General features: G+C 36.7%; 1 protein-coding gene and 1 non-coding gene across 7 annotated transcripts in view; both read left to right on the forward strand.

Moving 5' to 3' along the window:
* Window positions 1-19,201, forward strand: part of GCNT1 (glucosaminyl (N-acetyl) transferase 1) — a 29,315-nt gene extending 10,114 nt beyond the window's left edge. For 5 of the 6 annotated variants that reach the window (XM_033123308.1, XM_033123309.1, XM_033123310.1 and 2 more), the window contains 2 exons: window positions 15,374-15,525; window positions 16,597-19,201. In XM_033123308.1, coding sequence (XP_032979199.1) covers window positions 16,739-18,025 — 1,287 coding nt within the window. In that variant the 5' untranslated portion in view covers window positions 15,374-15,525; window positions 16,597-16,738 and the 3' untranslated portion in view covers window positions 18,026-19,201. The remainder of the gene's footprint in view (window positions 1-15,373; window positions 15,526-16,596) is intronic. The other variant, XM_033123313.1, reaches the window with a different exon arrangement.
* TRNAI-AAU (transfer RNA isoleucine (anticodon AAU)) lies at window positions 13,986-14,059 on the forward strand. The gene has a single exon. It is a non-coding gene; the product is annotated as a tRNA-Ile (tRNA).
* Window positions 19,202-21,386: the final 2,185 nt, after the last annotated feature.

Genomic DNA, 21,386 nt, shown 5'->3' on the forward strand with positions numbered 1-21,386 from the left:
GTGTTGACTGTATGTTATTGGTAAGGCTTCCAGTCAACAGTAGACTTTAAGTTTTGGGGAAGTCAAAAGTTATACACGGATGTTCGACTGTGTGGGGGTCAGTACCCCTAATCCCTGTGTTGTTCAAGGGTCAACTGTACTCAATTCTGTTTGACCTCACATTTTTGGTTTGCTTGGAGGCTTCCAGTAGTCAATGAGGTTGGATTTTAAAGAACGGGCAATCATTGTGGTTCAGGAAAGGGACCATGTCTAAGAGATTGAGCTAGATTTTAACACGTTGAAAGAAGTCAGGCAAAAAGAACACTTTCTTGGTAACGGCTAGCCTTATATTATGTTGTATGAAATGAGAATATTTCCTCTGACAATCACTTTTAGCAAGCCCAAAATCTTGACATATGGTATGACCTGGAATTTTAGAACTTTCTATAAAAATGAGGGAATCTAGTATTTTGGAATTAGAATTTCTGGAACCCAGGAAGCCTTTAGGAGGCTAGAGCATTTAACATTGGCATTGTTCAGAACACCCAGGACGTATGGGCTACGTGATAAGCCTGTGGGACTGACCCAGGACCGCCATTTAGATGTCTCTGCTAAAGGTTTGTTCTTGACTTTTGGCCTTGCCAACCATGTAACTTCTGAGCCCTAGTGTCCTCATCTTTAAACCTGAGTGGACAAAATGAACTTTAAAGTACTTTTCACATGTAAAATTTTGTTTCCATAAAACTATGATGCTCCATTCTGTATTATAAACTACCTAGTATTGGATGAAAATTTTACAAAGGAAGGGAAAAAAAAGTTTATTACTCCTCAATCTGGAATTTTGAAGTGAACAATGAGAACTTTTTATACTTATTTTTGGCTGGCAGTGATAATGAGTTTGAAGGTTCCTTAAAAACAAAACAAAACAGCTATCTGTGTGTGTGTACTTAAATAAATATAGGTATTCCTGTTCAAGTCTGTCAAGGTCATCCTCTGCAAATGAACTCCATTGCCTTAGAGGACAGGATTTCTCTCATTCCAAAGTTGGTTTAGCCATTACTCATACTTTAAAGAAAAAGAATAAAACAGGATAAAGCCATGCAGGCAACAGGAAACACCCCGGTCTTTGAGAGGGATGCAGTCATGTGACCATTGTTCTTTATTCCCAAATTTTTCATGACGCTAAACTCGCAAAGATCCTTTTTATTTGGGGGGGGGGGCGTTTCAGACAACCTGGGGTCACACCTCTCCATACTCTCCTAATTATTTTAATGTCCGTCTTCTCTTAAAAAGCTTCTAAGTAGCACTGTCTAACTGTATTCACCAACTCCGGAGGTGTCTAGTGAAGTTGTAAGCCAGTTACATCTGTTTTCAAATCAGAACAAAGAGGTTAAAAAATTAATAGCCCTCGAGGTTAAAACTGTGTCATTATTCACAATGTTGTGCCACTCTGCATTCCAGAACTTTTTATCATCCTAGAATCCCTGTACTCATTAAAAAATAACTTGCCCCCAGACGCTGGTGACCACTATTCTACTTTCTGTTTCTATGAATTTGATTACTCTAGGTACCTCATATAGGTGGAATCATACAGTGTTTCTGATTTTGTGACTGGTTTATTTCACTTGGCATAATGCTTTCAGTTCATCTGTGTTATAGCGTGTATCAGAATTTCATTCCTTTTTAAGACTAAATAATCCATTGTATATGTATATCACACTTAATTCTGATATTTCAGTATAATCTTGGGCATTCTTTTGACTTTCAAGGGAGTGTATAAAACTGGTAGGGGTAAATTCATATATATATTTCTAGCACTACATTTTATTTTAAAGGGAAGGTGGCTGAAGGATATTGAGAAAGCACTAATACTAATAGTAGAGAGATAGTGGGACTTTTATGTTGTTGTGGAAAACACAAATATTAAGTTTTAAGGACACATGATCATAGAATCCTGTTTGAGCTGAGCTGCTCTAGCCCTGCATTTCCTCGTTTCCATCTTTGCCTTAATACTGAGCTGGAGCCAGTGTCTTCAAGCCCTGCTTCTTCAGTCACAGGCCCCACTGATGGTCAAAGGACACAGACAATTCGATGGGACAGAGCGATGGACCTGGGAAAGAGAAGCCCTCAGCAAGTTCATTCTGATGCTTCGTGTCTGGCCCTGCTGATGACTTCATCCCATTTTCTTCTTTTCTTTTTTGAGTCTATTAATATATTATCTCTGGGTTCTTGGGAAAAGGACTAACCCAGACCAGTTATCCAGTTATTGGGTCCTCTTTCATCCTTTCAAGCAATCATTGGATATTTATAAAAAGATCCAGATGAAGAATGAAGAACATGGGTCTTTAGGCTCAAACATTCAAGGTGTGGTGTGTGTGTGTGTGTGTGTGTGTGTGTGTGTGTGTGTAAAGGGTGGATAAGGAAAAGGCATTCAGAGGTCAAACAACAAATGAAGCCTAGTCTCTGTGGTCTCGTGTACTTACTTTTTGCTTTATATCTGCAAAGGAAATTTCTAAAATAGTGTCTTGGTTTCCCCCAGTTTCCTTTCTGGGGAAGGTCTGGGCATTTTCATTATTACTAAACAAAGCTCATTTTATGAATGAGGGGCCATTCCAGGGGAGGACAGAGTTGACCCTAGAGCCAGTCCACTACCGCTGCTGCTTCTGTGCAGAACTTTTCTACAGCCTACCAGGCTACTTCTCAGATGGGCTCTTTATCATGAGTGAGCATTTTAATCATTTGTTGTGTGTGTGTCCCATGTGTATCATCTCTCTTCTGATTTCGTTTCTGAAATCTTGCCCTTGTTTCCACAGATGTGCTTAGAAATTTATTCATTGTGGTAGTTTGCCATATTGAGAAATAGACTTTGTGTCATAATACAATGGGGAAGGAGGTCTTTAGGGTGATGGAAACTGAGTGGCAAATATTATCTGTAATTATCTCTTACTCACCTTCCCTTTTTAAAACTGCTTTTCTTTGCACATCACACTTTCTTCGTTTCAGGCTTCCTTTGCTTCAGGCTTCCACTTCCTTAGCAAGTATAAAAGTAGAGAATGCATCTCTCTCCTGTTTCCTAGTATCCACATCCTACCCCTTTTAAAAGAATCAGGTCAATTGTGATTGAGGAAGCCTTCTTAGATCCTTTCTTTTCCTCTGGATGGACTTCCAGCCTTCCACTCTGTGGTATAGAATGGGGAGTATTTTGTATTCGATCTCTTCTGCCAAATCTGTAGGCAGAAGTACTAGGTTTCAGTTTCTTTCTCAGGCTATAAGCTGCTTGTGTCTCCGGTTGTGTGTCCAGGGAAGAAAGTGTCAGGAACAGAAAAAAATAAATATGATTTCCAGTAATGAATGAAATGCGAGAGGTAATTATTTAAGTGACATTTTGTCCCAAAGTAGTATAATGAATAAATGAAAAAAAATTGTATAGAACTTTTCATGCCATTTAATTCAGACATGCAGACTTTCCCCTTTTTGCTTTGTATATGATAACACAGATGAAATCTAGTTTTACTTAATTTCATCTAACTTAAAAACTTAGGTACAGAGCATTAAAGAAACATATAAAATTAACTTTAATATTATATTTAACCCAGTATATTCAAAATTTTGTAATACAGTATACAGTATAAGCAGTCTAAAAACAGTATTAATGAGGTATTAAAATGACACCTGTGTACCAATACATGTAAACAACATTAATATCTAACACAGTGCAGCCATTAAAGTAACATGGACTCCTATCAAAAGAATAAAGTTGTGTTTACTATAAAGACCTTTACACTGCTTCAATTTTTAAAATTTAATTTAAATTCATTAAAATAAAACTTAAAAAACTCATTTTCTGAGTCGAAACTTAAAAAGCTACATTTCAAGTGTGCAATTGCCACATATGACTGGTGGCTACCACACTGACCCGCATATCCCTAGAACAACCATTTACTAGGGATTGAAGAGACAACTTTTGGGAGACCCGCGTATCCCTAGAACAACTTTTTACAGATTTCTTTGAGTGTGTATGTCCATATTTCTAAATAACATACTTATACGGTTCCTAGATTTTTCAGTTTTAGATTCTTCCTATTGACTTTGTACTATTAAAGAGGATTTAATTCTCTTTTATCTCCAAACCCCTTCCCCCATGTACTCACTTCCCAGCCTTTTTCCCATTCCCCCAGTCATGGGTTCTGAAAATTTTGTTTTCAGCATCCTTTACAATCTTAACAATTATTGATCACAAAGAGCTTTGGTTTAGGTGGCATATATTGATCAGTATTTATCCTGTTAGTCAAACAGAGAAGAAGTAAGTGTTGTTTATGTGAAAATAACGATAAGTTTTTACATATTAACACAATATTTTTTTAATGAAAACCGCTTTCATAGAAATTAGTGAGAAGAGTAGCGATGGTTTGCATTGCAAATCTCTTTAATGTTTGGCTTAATAGAAAACAGCTTAATAGAAAAGACTTGTTTCTGCACTCATTCTGTTGAGAAATCACAGATCATGCAACTCTGGAAACGTACGTTGTATACTTGTAAGAAAATGGAAGTGAAAAAGGTCAATGATGTCCTAGTATTATGAACGTAGTCTTGAGATCCTCTGTATATTATCATAAGGTTTGTTAGACCACAACTCAATGTTTATATTTTTATGACCATGTAGAAGTTGAACTATAGTAGGATACTATAGTTTCTTTTATTGTACTTTTTTTGTTTTCTCTGGAGATGATGTCTTATTTTCATATTTTTTGCTTATTGTGTCTATTTTACTAATTCAACTCTGACCTCTACCGTAGATATTAAAACCTCTTCCTTTACCACAGGGGTTCTGTCGATTTTGTCTTAAAGAAATATCTTCTATAGTCATTTGACTTGGTTCAGTTAAGACTGGTTTCTTCCTAAGACCCATACATATCCTGGGATCTCTTTTCCTCGTAATCCTGGGTAATCCTGGGGATTTCTATTGCCTCTCTTTTACAATAATCTCTTGATTATTAGTTCTTGTCTTTTTCTTGATAGACAGTATATCAGCACAAACATGGGAGCTGGATTGTGTATGTTAGCTCTTCCACTTACCAGCTATGTGACCTTGGTAGTTATTTAACCTTCTTATGCCTCCATTTCCTTATCTGGAGAAATAGTACCTTTTGTGTAGAGTTATCATGAATATTCTGTGAGTTAACTTATGTAAATCACTTATAAGAGTTCCTAGAGCTTACTGAGCATTCCAAAGTGGTGGTGTTGTTGTTACTGCTTTTATAGTTATTGGTGTACTTCATTTTTTGGCACCATGCTTCTTTCAGTTGCCTGCTGAGAAAAGGTGCATGTGACTTCACATGTATGAGTCTTTATTTTATATCACATTTGACCAGTAGCCTGGCAGGTAATTTAGAATTCTAGTTTGAAATAGTTTACCCTTGAAATTTTAAACTCAATTTTGAATTCTTTGGCATTCAAAAGAGAGAGGGGATAAATGATAAACTTTATTCTATTTTATTGAACTATTTTATTCTAGCTTCCAGTATTGCTCTGAAGAAGTCCAATGCCTTTTCAAATTCTTGATTCTTTGAATTTATTAACATCACCTCTTGAATGCTTGTAGGATCTTCTTTTTCTCTGTGTTCTGAAATATCATGAGGTATCTATTGGTTAGGGCTGTTTTTAATCTATTGTGATATACACCAATAGGGATCTTTCAATCTGATAAAACCTGTGTTCTTCATTTCCATCAATTCTGTCTTTGAATTTCTCCCCTTCATTTTCTTCTTTCTCTGTAGAACCCCTTGTTATTTGCATATTGGGTCTCCTGTATTAATCCTCTAATTTTCCTATTTTCCATTATTTGCCTTGTTGCTCTCCTTTCTTGGAGCTTTTTATCAACTTTAATTTCTAATTTTTCAATTGAGTTTTCTCATTTCAGTTATCATATTTTTCATCTTTAGAGGCTCATTTTTGTTCTTTATTGCTTTTTTGTAGCCTATTCTTGATTCATGGCTGTAATAGTTTCTCTTATGTCTCTGCAGATAGTATTAGGGTTCTGTTGTTGAAATTTTCATCTCTTTACACGACCTTAATTTCTCCATGTGATAGAATATTTAATGGGTACAAATTTGCCTATTGCAGTATAAATGCCCCTTCACAATATTTTGTACAGATTTTGCTTCTCTTCTTCCCATCCAGAGGTAGAACCTTAGTTCCTTTTGAATCATGGCAGGCCTGGTGACTTTCTCTAATAGAATGTGACAAAAGTGATGTGCATTTTCTAGAGCTTAGGCTTTCTAAGGCTTTGGAGCTGCTGCGTTTGTTCTCTTGGAACACTGCCCAAGGCTGTCATGTAAAGAAGCAAGTCTAGCCTAGTGGAGGATGAGAGACACCCAGCTGTCATCTAGTACCATGTGCAGACATGAGCAAGCCATACTAAACCGTTCAACCCAGACAGTCTTCCATGTAAACGCAGCTGCCTAGCTGAGCCTAGGGAAAACCAGAAGTACTGCCCAATCAATACTAAAAGTAGTGAGAAATCGTTGTTGTTTTAAGTCACTAAGGATTGTGGTTGGTTATACAGAAATCGTTAACTGATACCCTAGTTTTTCATTTTCTGTTTGTTTTGATCTCTTTTGGGTCATGAGCTTTTCTTGGATATCAGGTAGTTCTCTGTTCTCTGAGGCATAAGCCTGGAAGGTATACGCCTCCTACCAATATTCTGGAACAAGGAAGTTTGATTCAATTGCCTTGTTTTCAACCTGGTACTGCTACTCTCAACTGTGACTTGCGCTCTCCAGGCCATATACCCTCTGTTTTACATTTTCCAGAGTCTTCTACTGGGGCTAAGAAGGGTATACACTGGGTTATGATGAATACAGGGAGGGACCTGGTCATTTTAACTGCCTCTTAAATAGATTTTTCAAGCTGTCATTAATTTTTAACTTCATTTCACCACTGCTTTCAGAGGAATTGTGCTGCCAATTTCGGAGCCTTTGTAGAAAGGGTGGTGATTGCTGTTAAGGGGGAGGAGGTGGAAGCTGTACTTTGGGTTTGTAATTTTGTGCTATAAATTGGATTGTCTCAGCTGTCCCCACTGCTTGCTTTAAGATTTAGCTTTCTGAGATTGCCAAGGCAGTTCCCATTCACCCCTTCTACCTTTCAAAATTTTGATGCCGTTTCTTCAATTATATTATTTGTGTTTCAGGGGCTTGGGCTTAAAAAAAAATCACTTATCATTTAATCTTTAAACAGATCATACTTTTAGATATACTCTCTAAATAAGCTAGTCCTTGTTGTAAGTATAGAGAACCAGAAACAGAAGTCTTCTCTGACATTTAAAAGGGAGAGAGGATAGATGTTAAATGTTTAGCAGAGGAACATAGAAAGGGACTTGATCACTCCACAAACATAATTGAGTCATTATCTGTGCCACATTCTGTTCCGGGCTCTGGGATGTGGGGGTCTGGAGAAGGGAGATGTGATTTGGGCCCTTCTCTCCCTTCATCACATCATGTGGCTTAGTTATAATATCTTACGTCATGTAGAAAGTCCCCTTTTAGAAGGGGCACAGGAAACATGGTCTACAGCTGATTATAGAAGGTCCCCTATGGCCTATGTTTCCTTAGCTGGAGCTCAAGAAAACTCTGGGATGAATTCTGGGAGATAACAGCCTACACTGTAGAGCCTGGTGCTTTTATTCATGGTGCTAAGTTATGGGGACCCCAAGAACTTTTCTTGGCCAGTCTGGAGGGGCAGGCATGGTTGGGGTCTCAGGAGTTTATTTCAATGTGAGACTGCAGAAATGCTACATAGCTTACTGCAGTAAGTCACAGACAGCAGCCAGGCTGCAGAGACCACCCTCCTGGCAGGGCAAACCTGTGGGTGGGAGCAGAGACTAGGTACCCCCAGATCAGGAGGCGCAGATGGTGGAAAGAATTGCACCCTGAATGAGAAGGGATTGCCTTGCATTTTAGCTGCTTCCTGCTCCTTCCTTTGGCCTGCTTTGGGTTGGCATTTGGGCACCCTTGCTTGAGTCACGATTCTCTGAGATAGTTGCATGGCTTTGGCATCAATCACAATAGTGGGTATTTCGATCCACTCACAGCAGCCTTTGGGCCACAGAAAAAATAGTTCTTGGAGAGTCAGTGAAATTGAGCCCTGGAGGAGTATTCAGTGGGATGAGAGGCAACTGACCTAATGTAGACCATGCTTCCTACTACAGAAGGGCAATAGCTTATGGACCCCGATTCATCCACCAAGCTATTTGTTTATGCATACCTGTGCAGACACACAGATGTGTGCATCTATTTGTGTGTGCATATGTACTTTTTTAAGAAAGAGTTTTGCCACTACTTCTAAAAATGGTAAAAAGCAATAGGTAGAATTATTCTTATCTCTAATATTTTTGTTTGGACTTAAACCAGAATAACTTTGGTGGAAATTGTTGCAAAGAGTTTACTTTTTTGAATTCTCCTTTATTTTAAGTTGACAGTATATCTGTCAGCTTTAAGCTTAACAAATAAGGTTAACAAAGCTAACCCATGGAGAGCCCTTCTTATCTTGCTCCTTGTCTAGGAGTCTCAGATGTAATTAGAGGCTGAACAGGACAATGCTGATTATTCTTAGACGTATGCACGTATGGATGTGTATAGTCACGTAAATATGTTAGACCCTTCCCTTCAAGTTCTGAATATGTTATGTCATACTAATTTATAATCAAATATATATTATTCCCCTCTGCCTCCCTTTTCCTCCTTTGCCTTTCTTTTTATTATTAAAAAAGGAATTAAGGAAAATATAACCCGAGCTACATGTAGCTCATTTCTTCAAATTTTTTTTTTTCCATTTTCTTCTTTATATAGTGATACTTCCTAAATTAACTTAAACTAGTACGTGTGTGATTGGGATGAATATCATCTCTTAGAATTGGTTCACTTTAAAATACGGAGGCATATGCTAGTCATATCCAGTAGATTTTAATTTTAAAATACCACTACACTATCTTTTACATTGTAAAGGCTTCTAATGTTTCTTACTTATTCCAAGCTGAAATCTAGATTTCATAATCAGTGGTTTTTGGATTTCTTTACATGTACCTCCTCATCCATTTATCACTGAAAACAATCTTGCACTGAATTGCACCCTTTTCCTCCACTTGACATTTTCTGTCTGATCCTTACCATTTTGAGCTGTTGAAGATGAGACGTGGGGGATTAAAATTAGAAAGAGGACTTTGGCTTGGAGCAGCATGTAATTCAAAACATCCCCACAATGGTCAGTTATGTGATGCTGGGGAAAGTGTACAACCTCTTTCTTTTCACATCCATCTTTCCCATTGCTCTGTGCCCCTGATGTAGTTTATTGAATCTTGATTGGAAGAATAGTGCTTACATTATTAGGACTGATGTTCTTCAGAGCTAAGCCACGCTGTATACTCTGATTGCTTTTTTTTTTCTTCATTGCATGACTCATTTCTTTGGAGTCAATAATTATCTCTCCAACCCCCTTCATTTGCTTTGTTTTCAATGTAGTTATTATAAATTCCCCCCAGACTCTGCCAGTTGTTAAATCGGGTTTCCATATGTTTATTCCCATCAGTTGTTCTATCAGTCTCATATTCTTGGAGACATCTATCCCAGGGCCTTCTGATCTGCCCCAGCCAGCTGTGGTTGTCTGCTGGCCTGTTACACAGCCTAAGATGTTCCTTTACTATCGTCCTGGGATTTCCTTTTCTTCCTACTTATGTTAGATACCCTTTCTGATTCTAAGGTTTTCCCCTCTCTTGGCTTATGCTTTACTTTTCATGAAGCTCATCCTCTAGAGTGTCCTGAGAAAGGGTGCATAAAGGTAAATATTTTAAGATTTCACCTGTCTTAAAGTGTAAAATGTTTTTATTTTACCCTAATTTATTTAGTAGTTCATCTGGTTCTAAGAATTCTTTTCTGAAATTCAGTTTCCTTCAGTTTCCTTCCTTCCTTGAAGGCATTGCCCCACAATCATCTGGCTTTTGTGGTTGGTTTTTATGAAATGTGAAGGCATTTTCTGCTTCCGAATACGTTTTATGTGGCTTATTTTTCCCCCTCTCTGGAATCCTTCTTTTTACCAATGTTCGGACATTTCATGATTAATGAATGTGTCTTGCTGTGGGTCTGTTTTCATTCATTGTGCTAGTATTCCAAGGGACTGTTCAAGCTAAAACCATTCCTTCATTTTGAGAAAGAGTCTTGAATTATTTAATTAATGACTTCCTTTCATTTTTTAATTTTCTCTTTCTGGAGGTCCTATTATCAGATGGTAGGTCTCCTAATCTGGTTCTCTAAAATTTCTGTCTTTTTTTTCTCTAATTTTTTCATCAGTTAGTTTGCCTGTTTGCTTCACTCCCTGAAAGTTTTTCTCAACTTTGTGCTTCTATTGAGTTTTTCAATTTTTGCTATCATAGCTTCATTTTTAAGAGCTCTTTTTATTTGCTAAGTATTCTGTTTTATGTGGTTTCCTGTTTGTTCTAGTCATTGCTATGAGGCAAACCGTCCCAAACGTAGTCACATAAAGTTTTCTATTTTATTTTTAGCACACATTCTGTGGATCAGAAATTTCGTAAGATTGAGTGACTAGGGGCTAGATTCCTCTGGTGCCTTTTCACTTACATATCAGGCACTTGGGCTAGGATGAATTGAAGAGTGGGTTCAACTGTTGACTTGGGTACCAATGCATAGTCTCTCCACGTGGCTTCTTACAACATGGAAGCTGATTCTTTACAACATGGATGCTTGTTTTAAAATGGAGTTTCTGAAGAGCACATTTTCAAGATAACCAGGTGGCAGCTGCATGGTTTTACTTGATGTGACCTTGCTGGCCACCTAGTGTCACTTCTGCCAGACTCTACTGTTGTCCAAATTCAAGGAGAAGGGAATTTTGCCTAGTTCTTGATTGGAGGTGGCAAGTTTACATTGCAGAAGAGTGGGTGGGATGGGAGTATTGTTTTTCCCATTTTCAGACAACATAATCTGCCTCACTTATTGATTGACTGGATGTAATATCTTTTCTTCACTCTCTGAGGATATTATTAGTTTTCTTCACCCTGTGTATGATCTATTTGTTTCCTCTGAACATTTGGGAGAACTCCCAATGTAAGCAGCATGTTTAAGTCTTGGCCTGAATGGATTCCCTAGTAAATAAACTCTTGTGTTGGCTTGGCTGTCTAAGTTCTGGGAGTTGACACCTGGAAATAGGGAATGAGATCTCAATATTCATTGTCCTTGGGTTCACATAGTCCCATCATTTCCTGGTTAGGAACCCTGCTTTCCAATATGCCTGGTGTTCCCCAGCCTAGAGTACCTCTGCAGACTAAATTTTGGGTCTCTGCCAGGTTTTGCAGTGGAGATCCTACTGTTTTGTAAACAGCTGCCGGTCAGTCATATATATATATATTCAAGGGGAAGGGAATATATATATATATATATATATATATATATATATATATATATATTGTTTTTTTTTTTTTTTTTTTTTTTAAACACACGTATCCCTTACTGATATCTGTGCCACCATTTCCCTGAACCTTTTGGAGATCCTGTAGCATAAATAGAGCTGGTTCTTTCTTTCCCTACTGTCAGCCTGGGATTTTTGGGTCTGCTTAATTGGTTATCTTTCCTCCATCTGCTTTTCAAATTTTACTTGCTGCCTCCTCTCTCTCTCTGCCTGATGTCATTTTGTCTGTCCTCCCACTCCACTAAGTACTCAACTGCAGCCTGATCTTGACCAGTTGAAGTTGTTCATTTTATGTTGGAACACTTCTAGTGACCTCAGTGCATTTGATACTTTTCTTCTCATCCCTTCCTTAATTATCTCTCCTTATTACTAGCATTATAAAAAAGCATCATTTACTTTTGGTTTTTATAGAATTTAGTATTCTTGTGCTTCTTGGTTTTAATTTCAAAAAGCCATGTATTAAGAACCATTGCTTTTAGGTACTGGCTTTCCTTTTTTTCTTTATACGGTAGAATTATTTTCTTCCACCATTTCTTCTTAGGTTGTGTTTTTCTACTTAAAAATATTCATGGTGGAATCCACAGGGAATTCTTGTTTAGGAAAGGCATCAGTGAGGGACCTTTTCCAGGACACTTGCTAAGACTGTTGCCAAGTCCTGTAGTAGAGTCTGGGTGAAGAAGACTTAGTGTGGGGGACTTATATTTTTCTTACTCTCGCAGAATTCATGAGCTTTTGTTATTTAGAGTGGTTCTTACTGTTCAGTCGTTGGCCTCAATGACTATTCCCACTCGACATTCTTCAAGTATTCTATGTTCTGTTTGAAATCTTAATGTGAAGGAATATGGAGCCCAGTAATATTAACCTCTGCCATGTTTTGTTATTCATTTTTTAATATTTTGAATATTATTTGTGTGTGTGCTTAAACTAAGTAATGTTTGATGACTGAAGTTCCATTAAAATAGTATAGTATGTGCACATTTTGCTTCCCATTTCCTTATAGAAATCCTTTCTCTATGAAATCTTATTTCCCCTTCAGCTTTATCCTAACTCTTAGCCAAGTTTTAGTTAAGAGAATGTTCTATGTCTTGAAGTTAGGCTGATTAAATAAAATTTCTGTCAATAATTTATCTTCTTTATTCACCATAGTGATAAATACACGAAGCATTATTAATAAAATAGACTTGTTACTTCACACACTTATCTACTTTAAACACTTATCCATCTTGTTAAAACCTAAGACTAATGATTTTACATTTTAAAAAGCATTTTCAAAGCATGATGGATGTTTAGGATGTGGGTAAGTATGGTAAAGACCTAGGCCTTTTTTGAAGTGAGATCCTTTTTTGATTAAGAACTGCATATTCTGTAGGAATCTTGGGGTGATTTCCTATGTACTCACATTCTTAAAAAATCTATTTAGGATAGTTCTTCTACTTCTCTTGTTTAAAAAATCCCACCGGTGCCGCAATTGTGTTATTTGTATTTTTTATTTTTGAATTGTAAGAATCCTTTATATATTCTGTATACTTATCTTTCTGTCCATTGAATATGTTATCCATTACCTTCTGGTCTCTATTGTTTCTATTTGAAGCTATTAATTTTTAGGACCCTTTGTATAATCACTTTTCTTTTGCCATTTTCAAGATTCTTTCTTAGTCTTTGTTTTTCAACAGTTTAACTATGAATTATCTAGATGTGGATTTCTTTGAGTTTATTATCCTTAGAAGTCATTGAGTTTCTTGAATGTGCAGATTAATTCTTTTAGATTTTAATAGATTATTTTTGGTGCAGTTTTAAGCTTATGGAAAAATTGCACAGAAAATACAGCATTCCCATGTACCCCATAACACAACTGATGAAACAATATTGATATATCATTATTAATTATAATTAAGAGGGGTCATTCTTTCTTTGTGTTGTACAGCTCTGTGAGTTTTGATAAATGCAAAACATCTTGTAACCACCATTATAGCATCATACTGAATGGTTTCACTGCCCCAAAAATGCCCTGTTCTCTACCTATTCATCTGTTCCTTCTTGCCACTAAGCCCCAGGCAAACAATGATCTTTTTATTGTTTCTGTAATTTTTCCTTTTCCAGAATATCATATAGTTGGAATCATACAGTGTGTAGCCTTTTCTGATTGGCTTCATTCACTTAGCTATATGCATTTAAGTTTCCTCCAAATCTTGTTATAGCTTGATAACTTATTTCTTTTTATCACTGAATAACATTCCATGTTGTGAATGTACCACAATTTGTGGTACACTGAAAGACATCTTGATTCCTTCCAATTTTTTGGCAATCATAAATAAAGCTGTTATAAACATTCAGGTTTTTGTGTAGACGTATGTTTTCAGTTTGGATAAATACCTCGTAGGAGCGTGATTACTGGATTGAATCAAAAAGCACATGTTTAGCTTTGTAAGAAACTGCCAAACTGTTTACCAAAGTTATTATACCATTTTGCATAATTGGAGCTCATTGAGCCTCCTGGATGTGCAGATTAATTTTTTAAAATCAATTTGGCAGGTGGCTGGTTAGCTCAGTTGGTTAGAGCGTGGTGCTAATAACACCAAGGTTGCCGGTTTGATCCCCGCACCAGCCACTGTGAGCTGTGCTCTCCTAAAAAAAAAAAAAAAAAAAAAAAAATCAATTTGGAAAGTTTTCAGCCATTATATAAATTTTTTTTCTACCCCTCTCCCCATACATGTTTATGCAGCCCTCCCCCTTTTCCTTCTCTTCCCCACCCCTCTCTTCCCCCATCCTTCTCTTCTATGACTCCTATTACACATTTGTTGGTATCTCACAGGTCTCTGAGGCTTTGTTCATTTTTCTTAATTCTTTTTTCTTTTTTTCTTCAGACTGCATTTGAGCTGTCCTCAGTTCCACTGATTCTTTCTTCTGTCAGTTCAAATCTGCTGTTGAGCCCTTCTAGTCAGTTTTTCCAATTCAGTTATTGTACGTTCAATTCCAGATTTTTATTGGTTCTTTTTTATAATTTCTATCTTTTCGTTGAAATTCTCAATTTGGTTACATATTATTCTTACACTTTTAACTCTTTGAACAGTTATAACTGCTGACTTAAAGTCTTTGTTAAGTCCACTGCCTAGGCTTCCTCAGGGATAGCTTTGGTTGACTACTTTTTTCCTGTATATGAGCCAGACTTTCATGTTTCTTTATGTGCCTTGTAATTTTTTCGTTGAAAGTGGACATTTTATAATATGTCAGTTCTGGAAATCAGACCTCTGTTCCTGCTCAACCCAGGGTTTGTTATTGTTGCTATTTGCTTGTTTAGTGACTTTCCTGAGTTAATTTTCTAAAGTTTACATTCTTTGTTATGTGAGGCCATGATTAGACAGAGATTTTCTCAAATGCTTTGAACCAATAAGAGGCAGGGATTGCTTATTAAGGGCATAGTTTTGTTTAAAAATCTGATGTTTTAATGGTTGAGATGGTTAAGCATTTTAGCAGAATTTCCCAGTCTTTGCTTTCTAGTAGAAGTTTAGAGTGGGGTGGCAAGAGAACTGGAAGAAGATACGCAGTTAATTCAATTGCAGGATTGTCTTCTAATGAACCATTCAGCACTGGGATGCTTCACAATGGGAACAGAATATATTGAATTTTCCAATCATATTGGACCATTGAACTGTTCCTTGGCACACACTTTGGAACATGCTACTAGAGTTTTCATTGAAAAAGCTTGATCTGACTTGTAGGGTGTTTTTAAACCTTTAGCAATCCACAACATAGCATTAGAAAAATAAGTGAGACTGGAGAGAAGGAAATTTTAAAAGAGAGAAATCAACACACCATAATTTGGAGGAAAAAAGTAGGATTAGATCACTAGCATAATTTCTGAGTATGTGTATACTTCCATGTGCATCACATCCCTTCACACTTTTCCCTTTTTATTTCACAGATTTTTTAAAAAGCCTCATGAGGCATAACACCATTGCTGGATGTCTGGTAAAATTAAGAAATCTGGCTGCATGAGATGTAGTCTACATGGGCAACAGGCTATTACCTGGAATCAGAGAACTAAATGAGCCAGACTTTCCTTAATTCTAAAAGGTAAAAAGTCTGAATACTTTTTGTAACATTATTCTGTATTAATAATTGTCAACATTTACTTTTGTTTGTATTATTAATATTCACAATTTATTTCCTAATTAAATACTTTAAAGTTCTAGTGCTAATTCTGGTGTTAAAAATAAGTTTTAAATCTCTAAAAATCTGGCATGGCGACAGTTGCTGGTATTTGACTTTCTTTGTTAGAACATAGCATTTTTTATTTATAGAACCAATTGCCAAGTTATAAAATTGATTTTTGAAAACAAAACAATATCTAAATATTTGTAAACATTTTATATAATAAAAGTGGGTTGGTTCCTGATTTAAATAAGACTAAGTTCTGTCATAAATTATAATTTATATACAACTGTTGTTTTTCTGCAAGCCTTAACTATTATAACCTGTTATATAACCAATGCAAGAAATTCAGGCTGTGTCTCTATTTTGGATTGTGTATGTCGTAAGGTCAACCCAAAACAGTCACAAATCTGGCCTGGTTTCAACTGAGTCTCTCTGGTCCAATTTGAAAATTCAGTTGACCTGCTTTTCCTTCAAAGATTCTTAGAAGTTACAGCCATTTTTGAACTTGTCCTTAAGAGCACCCCTAAATTGGTGAAGGGCAGAATGGATCTGATCTCTTCAAATATTTAAGGCTGTTGTTACCAACTGATGGGCTTTAATGGATCTGTCAGGAGGAACCCAGATTATTAATGATTTCTAGTCAAGGGGGACTAATTAGAACTGGCACAGGATAAAAAACCCACCAACTATGGAGAGTTCAATAATCACAACCGAGGTCTTCAACTGTGTTTTGCACCTTAATATACCTGAGAGGTAAAATGTTTATTGTAGGATATTTTAGCAAATCCTTGTACTCAAATTTCTTTTAAAACAATTTGACATTAATATTAGAGACTGAAGGTTTCCTATAATACTACCCCTTTTCCTCTGATTGACCTACTTTGTTTTTGTTTTAAACATCAGACCTTGCAGCAAAGAGGACAGTCTTTGAGCCTGAGAAGATGTCATGATAGACGGTATTTATATGTATCATTTCTATTTTTGTTTTAGTTCTCTTTTCCACTTCAAGATGCCTTTGTACTAATAAATGCAAACTGACAACTCTCAAGGACACGACAGACAGAAAAATCATTACTCCTGGAAGCCTAGAAGACCACCCTTAATAAAGGAAAGTCCCTGATTGTTGTTTGAAATGCTGAGGAAGTTGCTACGAAGGAGACTTTTTTCTTATCCCACTAAATATTACTTCTTGCTTCTCGTTTTTTCCCTAGTTACTTTCTCTGTTTTAAGAATTTATCAAAAGCCTGAATTTGTCAGTGTTGAACATTTGGAGCTGGTCGGAGAGAATCCTAGTAGTAATATTAACTGCACCAAAGTTTTACAGGGTGATATAAATGAAATCGAAAAGGCAAAACTTGAGATTCTAACAGTGAAATTTGGAAGGCGACCTCGGTGGACAAACTTTGACTATATAAACATGACTAGTGATTGTACTTCTTTCATCAAGAAGCGCAAGTATATTGTAGAACCCCTTAGTAAAGAAGAGGAAAAGTTTCCAATAGCATATTCCATAGTGGTTCATCACAAAATTGAAATGCTTGACAGGCTCTTGAGGGCCATCTACATGCCTCAGAATTTCTATTGCATTCATGTGGACAAAAAATCAGAGGATTCCTTTTTGGCTGCGGTGATTGGCATTGCATCCTGTTTCAGTAACGTCTTTGTGGCCAGTCGGCTGGAGACTGTCGTGTATGCATCGTGGAGTCGGGTTCAGGCGGATCTCAACTGTATGCAGGACCTCTACCGAATGAGTGCAGACTGGAAGTACTTGATAAATCTTTGTGGTATGGATTTTCCTATTAAAACCAACCTGGAAATTGTCAGGACGCTCAAGTCGTTAAACGGAGAAAACAACCTAGAAACTGAGAAAATGCCATCCAATAAAAAAGAAAGGTGGAAAAAGCATTATACCATTGTTAATGGAAAACTGACAAACACAGGGACAGACAAATTACAGCCTCCTCTTGAAACACCTCTGTTTTCAGGCAGTGCCTATTTTGTGGTCAGTAGGAATTATGTGGAGTATGTGCTAGAGAATGAAAAAATCCAAAAGTTTATGGAGTGGGCAAAAGACACATACAGCCCAGATGAGTATCTCTGGGCCACTATTCAGAGGATCCCTGAAGTCCCAGGCTCACTGTCCCTAAGCCATAAGTATGACATGTCCGACATGCATGCAATTGCTAGGTTTGTCAAGTGGCAGTACTTTGAAGGTGATGTTTCCAAGGGCGCCCCCTACCCGCCCTGCAGTGGTGTCCACGTACGCTCCGTGTGTGTTTTTGGAGCAGGTGACTTGAACTGGATGTTGCGCAAGCACCACTTGTTTGCTAATAAGTTTGACACAGATATCGACCTCTTTGCCATCCAGTGTTTGGATGAGCATTTGAGGCATAAAGCCCTGGAGACGTTAAAACACTGACCATTCATTGTACGCAATTTTAGATAGTAAGGCTACATGAGACGTACCCTCATCTGATTCTTCTGCTCAGAAAAACAGGAGGGGGAGCTCTTTGGACCAGGGACTTCAACTCTTCCATGTCAGAGAAGCGACATGGTGTCTGCAGAGCACATTCCGTTAGAAAGCTTATGGCGTTAAACATTGGCTTGGAGTTAACATGAGGCCAGGGCAGGATGTGAGGCATTGTGGGGAGAGGTGGCCCATGTGGCCGGGAAAGAGGCCGAATGCAAAAACCAGCCTGTTAAAAGAGCTCAGGGACTTAACAAAATGATGATTTGACCTGTGCCAAAATTACTTTGAGAGGTTCAAATATGATCGTTTTCCTGATCTGAATGAATTTATAGTAACAACCAATCCTAAGGATATAATTTATATTGTAGGTTATATTTGTTGAATTAGAAATTTGCCTTTACTATAAAGGATTCTTACGGATAATTTACTTTCTGCTGTAACATTGCATTGTGTAGTGTATCTGTGTATGTCTTCTCAGGGAACTTGAGAAAATGGGCTTGACTGAATGTAAATATTTCTGACTAATTTTTGCTTCTACCAATGTACATATGTTTTTAAAAACAAAAAAGGGCAATTTCTAGTTTAGTTGATTCTATGAATCATCTTAGATTATTAGAAAAGATATCTTAGGTTATTAAAAGAGTTAAGATATCTTTATTATTATAGTTTCTACAGAGTAACACTCAATTTTCCAAACATTTGTCTCTACTCCTCCCCCCAAACATTGCTATTAAGCTATGTAAGAACTTGTTTTCATGGTACCCCAGTTTCATGATTGCTTCAGTTCTCTTATATGATTGGATTGACAATAATTAGTGTAGAGAACTAAAACAGAAAACAGAAAGAACTAAAACAGAAAGGATGAAATAGGTGTGGAGTGGGGAAGAGAAGGAGTCACATTTAGACAACTTCTGAGGCCTATGATGAGTGTTAAAAACCAGCATTTGGCACTATCCGCAGATGTTAAGGCTGTTGCTCTTTGCTTGTGTCTAACCTCCCAGAGTCTTGTATCCTAATGTCACTTGTGTCTCCCTTTGAAAGGAACTGGCTTCCACTGTCCTTGGTTCTCCATGTCACCTGCGCATTGGTTGCTCCTTAGCCCTTGGGTTGTAAGTTTTCGTCTCTCTCGGAACGTATGAGGAGGGAAGAGGTGTGCTATTGTTCTACATGGTGTATTTGAAGGCCTGGGAATCCAAAAGGGACCATGAAGTCTGGGGCAGATTGTTTCAATATTGGTATTATTCACACCATATGGTTTTTACTTTACTTTTTCACCAGAAGAGATGAATTGAGGTTGCTTTTGTACTGTCTCCTCTCAAAGTAAATGAAGATTTAAAAAAAAAAACACAAAAAACAAACCCTGTTCTTTTGCTAAACTGATACTGTTCAGCCAAAGATCTAACAGGAAATGTGAAGCTTTACCATTTAGCCAAGACTTTAAACAAGAATCTAAACCATGTACTTTACTTTTTAAAGCCTAGCCAACTTAAACGGCACATGAGAAATTCATAATATCAGATGGTTTTCAGGACTTCAACCCAGAAAACATTTTTATTCCTCAGAGTTAGAAAGTATTTTCATTTTATGGAGACCTTTGTTATACGGATCCTCCTGAAAGTTTCACATTTTCCAAACCTTTATCATCATTTGTAAACATGCAAGTCAGTGGATTGCCATGTTTTGTGTGATTTGATATGGCAGCTTTGAAAACTCTAGAGATGACAGCAGTGAGGGTGCTATGTGCATAGCGTTCCACCTCTAATGCTTTCTAACCCAGGTTGTTCTTTTAATGCATGTCAAATGTTTCTCCCATTCTCTCTTTTAGCAGAAAGATTTTACCTATAAGATAGGGCTTTTGTGGGTTTTTTTGTACTCTAAAACCAGTGATATTCAGTGACACATACTTTGTGTCTATGTCTTATATTTTTACTTCATTCCTGTTGTCTTGTCTTATGGACATTTTTATTTTGAAAATTTGCAAATCAATAGGAACGTTAACAGCAATAGTACAGGGAACACCATATAAGCTTCACCTGGAGTCACTGGTTGTCAACATTGTGCCATTTGCTTTGAATTGTATGGAGTTTTGACTTTAGTAAAATCAAAAATTAAAAAAAAAATTATTTACAAATATCCAAAATTATCATTCATTTCAACACTTACAGTATTATTGCATCTGATTTACATTTGAATGGGCAAGTTTTGAGGGATTTTTTTCCAACACAGATAAAAAATTATGACTTTAGAGTCCATGGCCTCAAACCCCACATTAAAACTTGGACCCCATCATCTTTTATGGAGCTGTGGTACCTCATCTTTCTAGAACGGCACTTGTTGAAATGTTGCTGAACGTTACCTTATTGCTAATGCCTGTTATTGGGACTATACAGAATTTGTTTATCAGGACTCTTATTTTTATACTTTTCAACTTAACTTAAAGCAAATGAAATTTATACCCCCAGGACAAGCAATGTAAAGAATCAAAAGTTAGTTTCAAAAGGATTCCCATATTACATTCAGGAGGGGCAAAACACAAATTCTTTGGGAAAGATAAATTATTTAAATTGTTTCATATACATCAGTTATTAAACACAAATTTTACTCTCATTTAAGATCTTTTGTAGGGAATTATTAGAAATCATTCAAAAAAAATCCTTAAACATACATAGACTGCAATTTTTTGATAGAAGGATTATTCTAGTTAATGAAGTACTGCAAAAAGAGTCAATCTGACTTATTAAGGGCAAGTTAATAAAAATGGTTCTTTTTTATAGGCAATTACCTAGGCTTTTCCCAGACTATGGTAGACAGCTGTTCAGCCTTGCAAATGTGAAGCATTACTGTCTCTAAAAATGTATTTATATCATTTGTCAAATACAATTCATTTAAATGAAATAACATAAATGAGTTTTCTTTTGTAGTTATTAGGGGAGGCGGAAGCCTCCCCTAATTCATTTGTAGGATCAATTGAACTGGACTTTTCCAGTTGCTTAGAAAAATAAAAATCATTTCTCATTATGTTAAATATAAAATAAATATAATACTGTTTCATGGTAAACATGGTTATACTCTTTTGAATGTGGGCATGACTGAATGCATTTGGAACTTATATACCACCATTAAAATCAGCCATTCAGAAACCAATGCTTTGTCTCCACAAATTATTCTTTTTTTGTTAGCTACCAGCACTCAGATATTAAATTTAGTCATTGATGTGGTACTTTGTAACCAACTAGTGTTGTGTGTCAGTAGTGATTAAAAATATAAGATTAATTCTACAGGCGGAAACGTCTGTGAGGAAGAGAGTATG

Source organism: Rhinolophus ferrumequinum, chromosome 12 (genome assembly GCF_004115265.2).
Source record: "Rhinolophus ferrumequinum isolate MPI-CBG mRhiFer1 chromosome 12, mRhiFer1_v1.p, whole genome shotgun sequence".
Classification (NCBI taxonomy): domain Eukaryota; kingdom Metazoa; phylum Chordata; class Mammalia; order Chiroptera; family Rhinolophidae; genus Rhinolophus; species Rhinolophus ferrumequinum.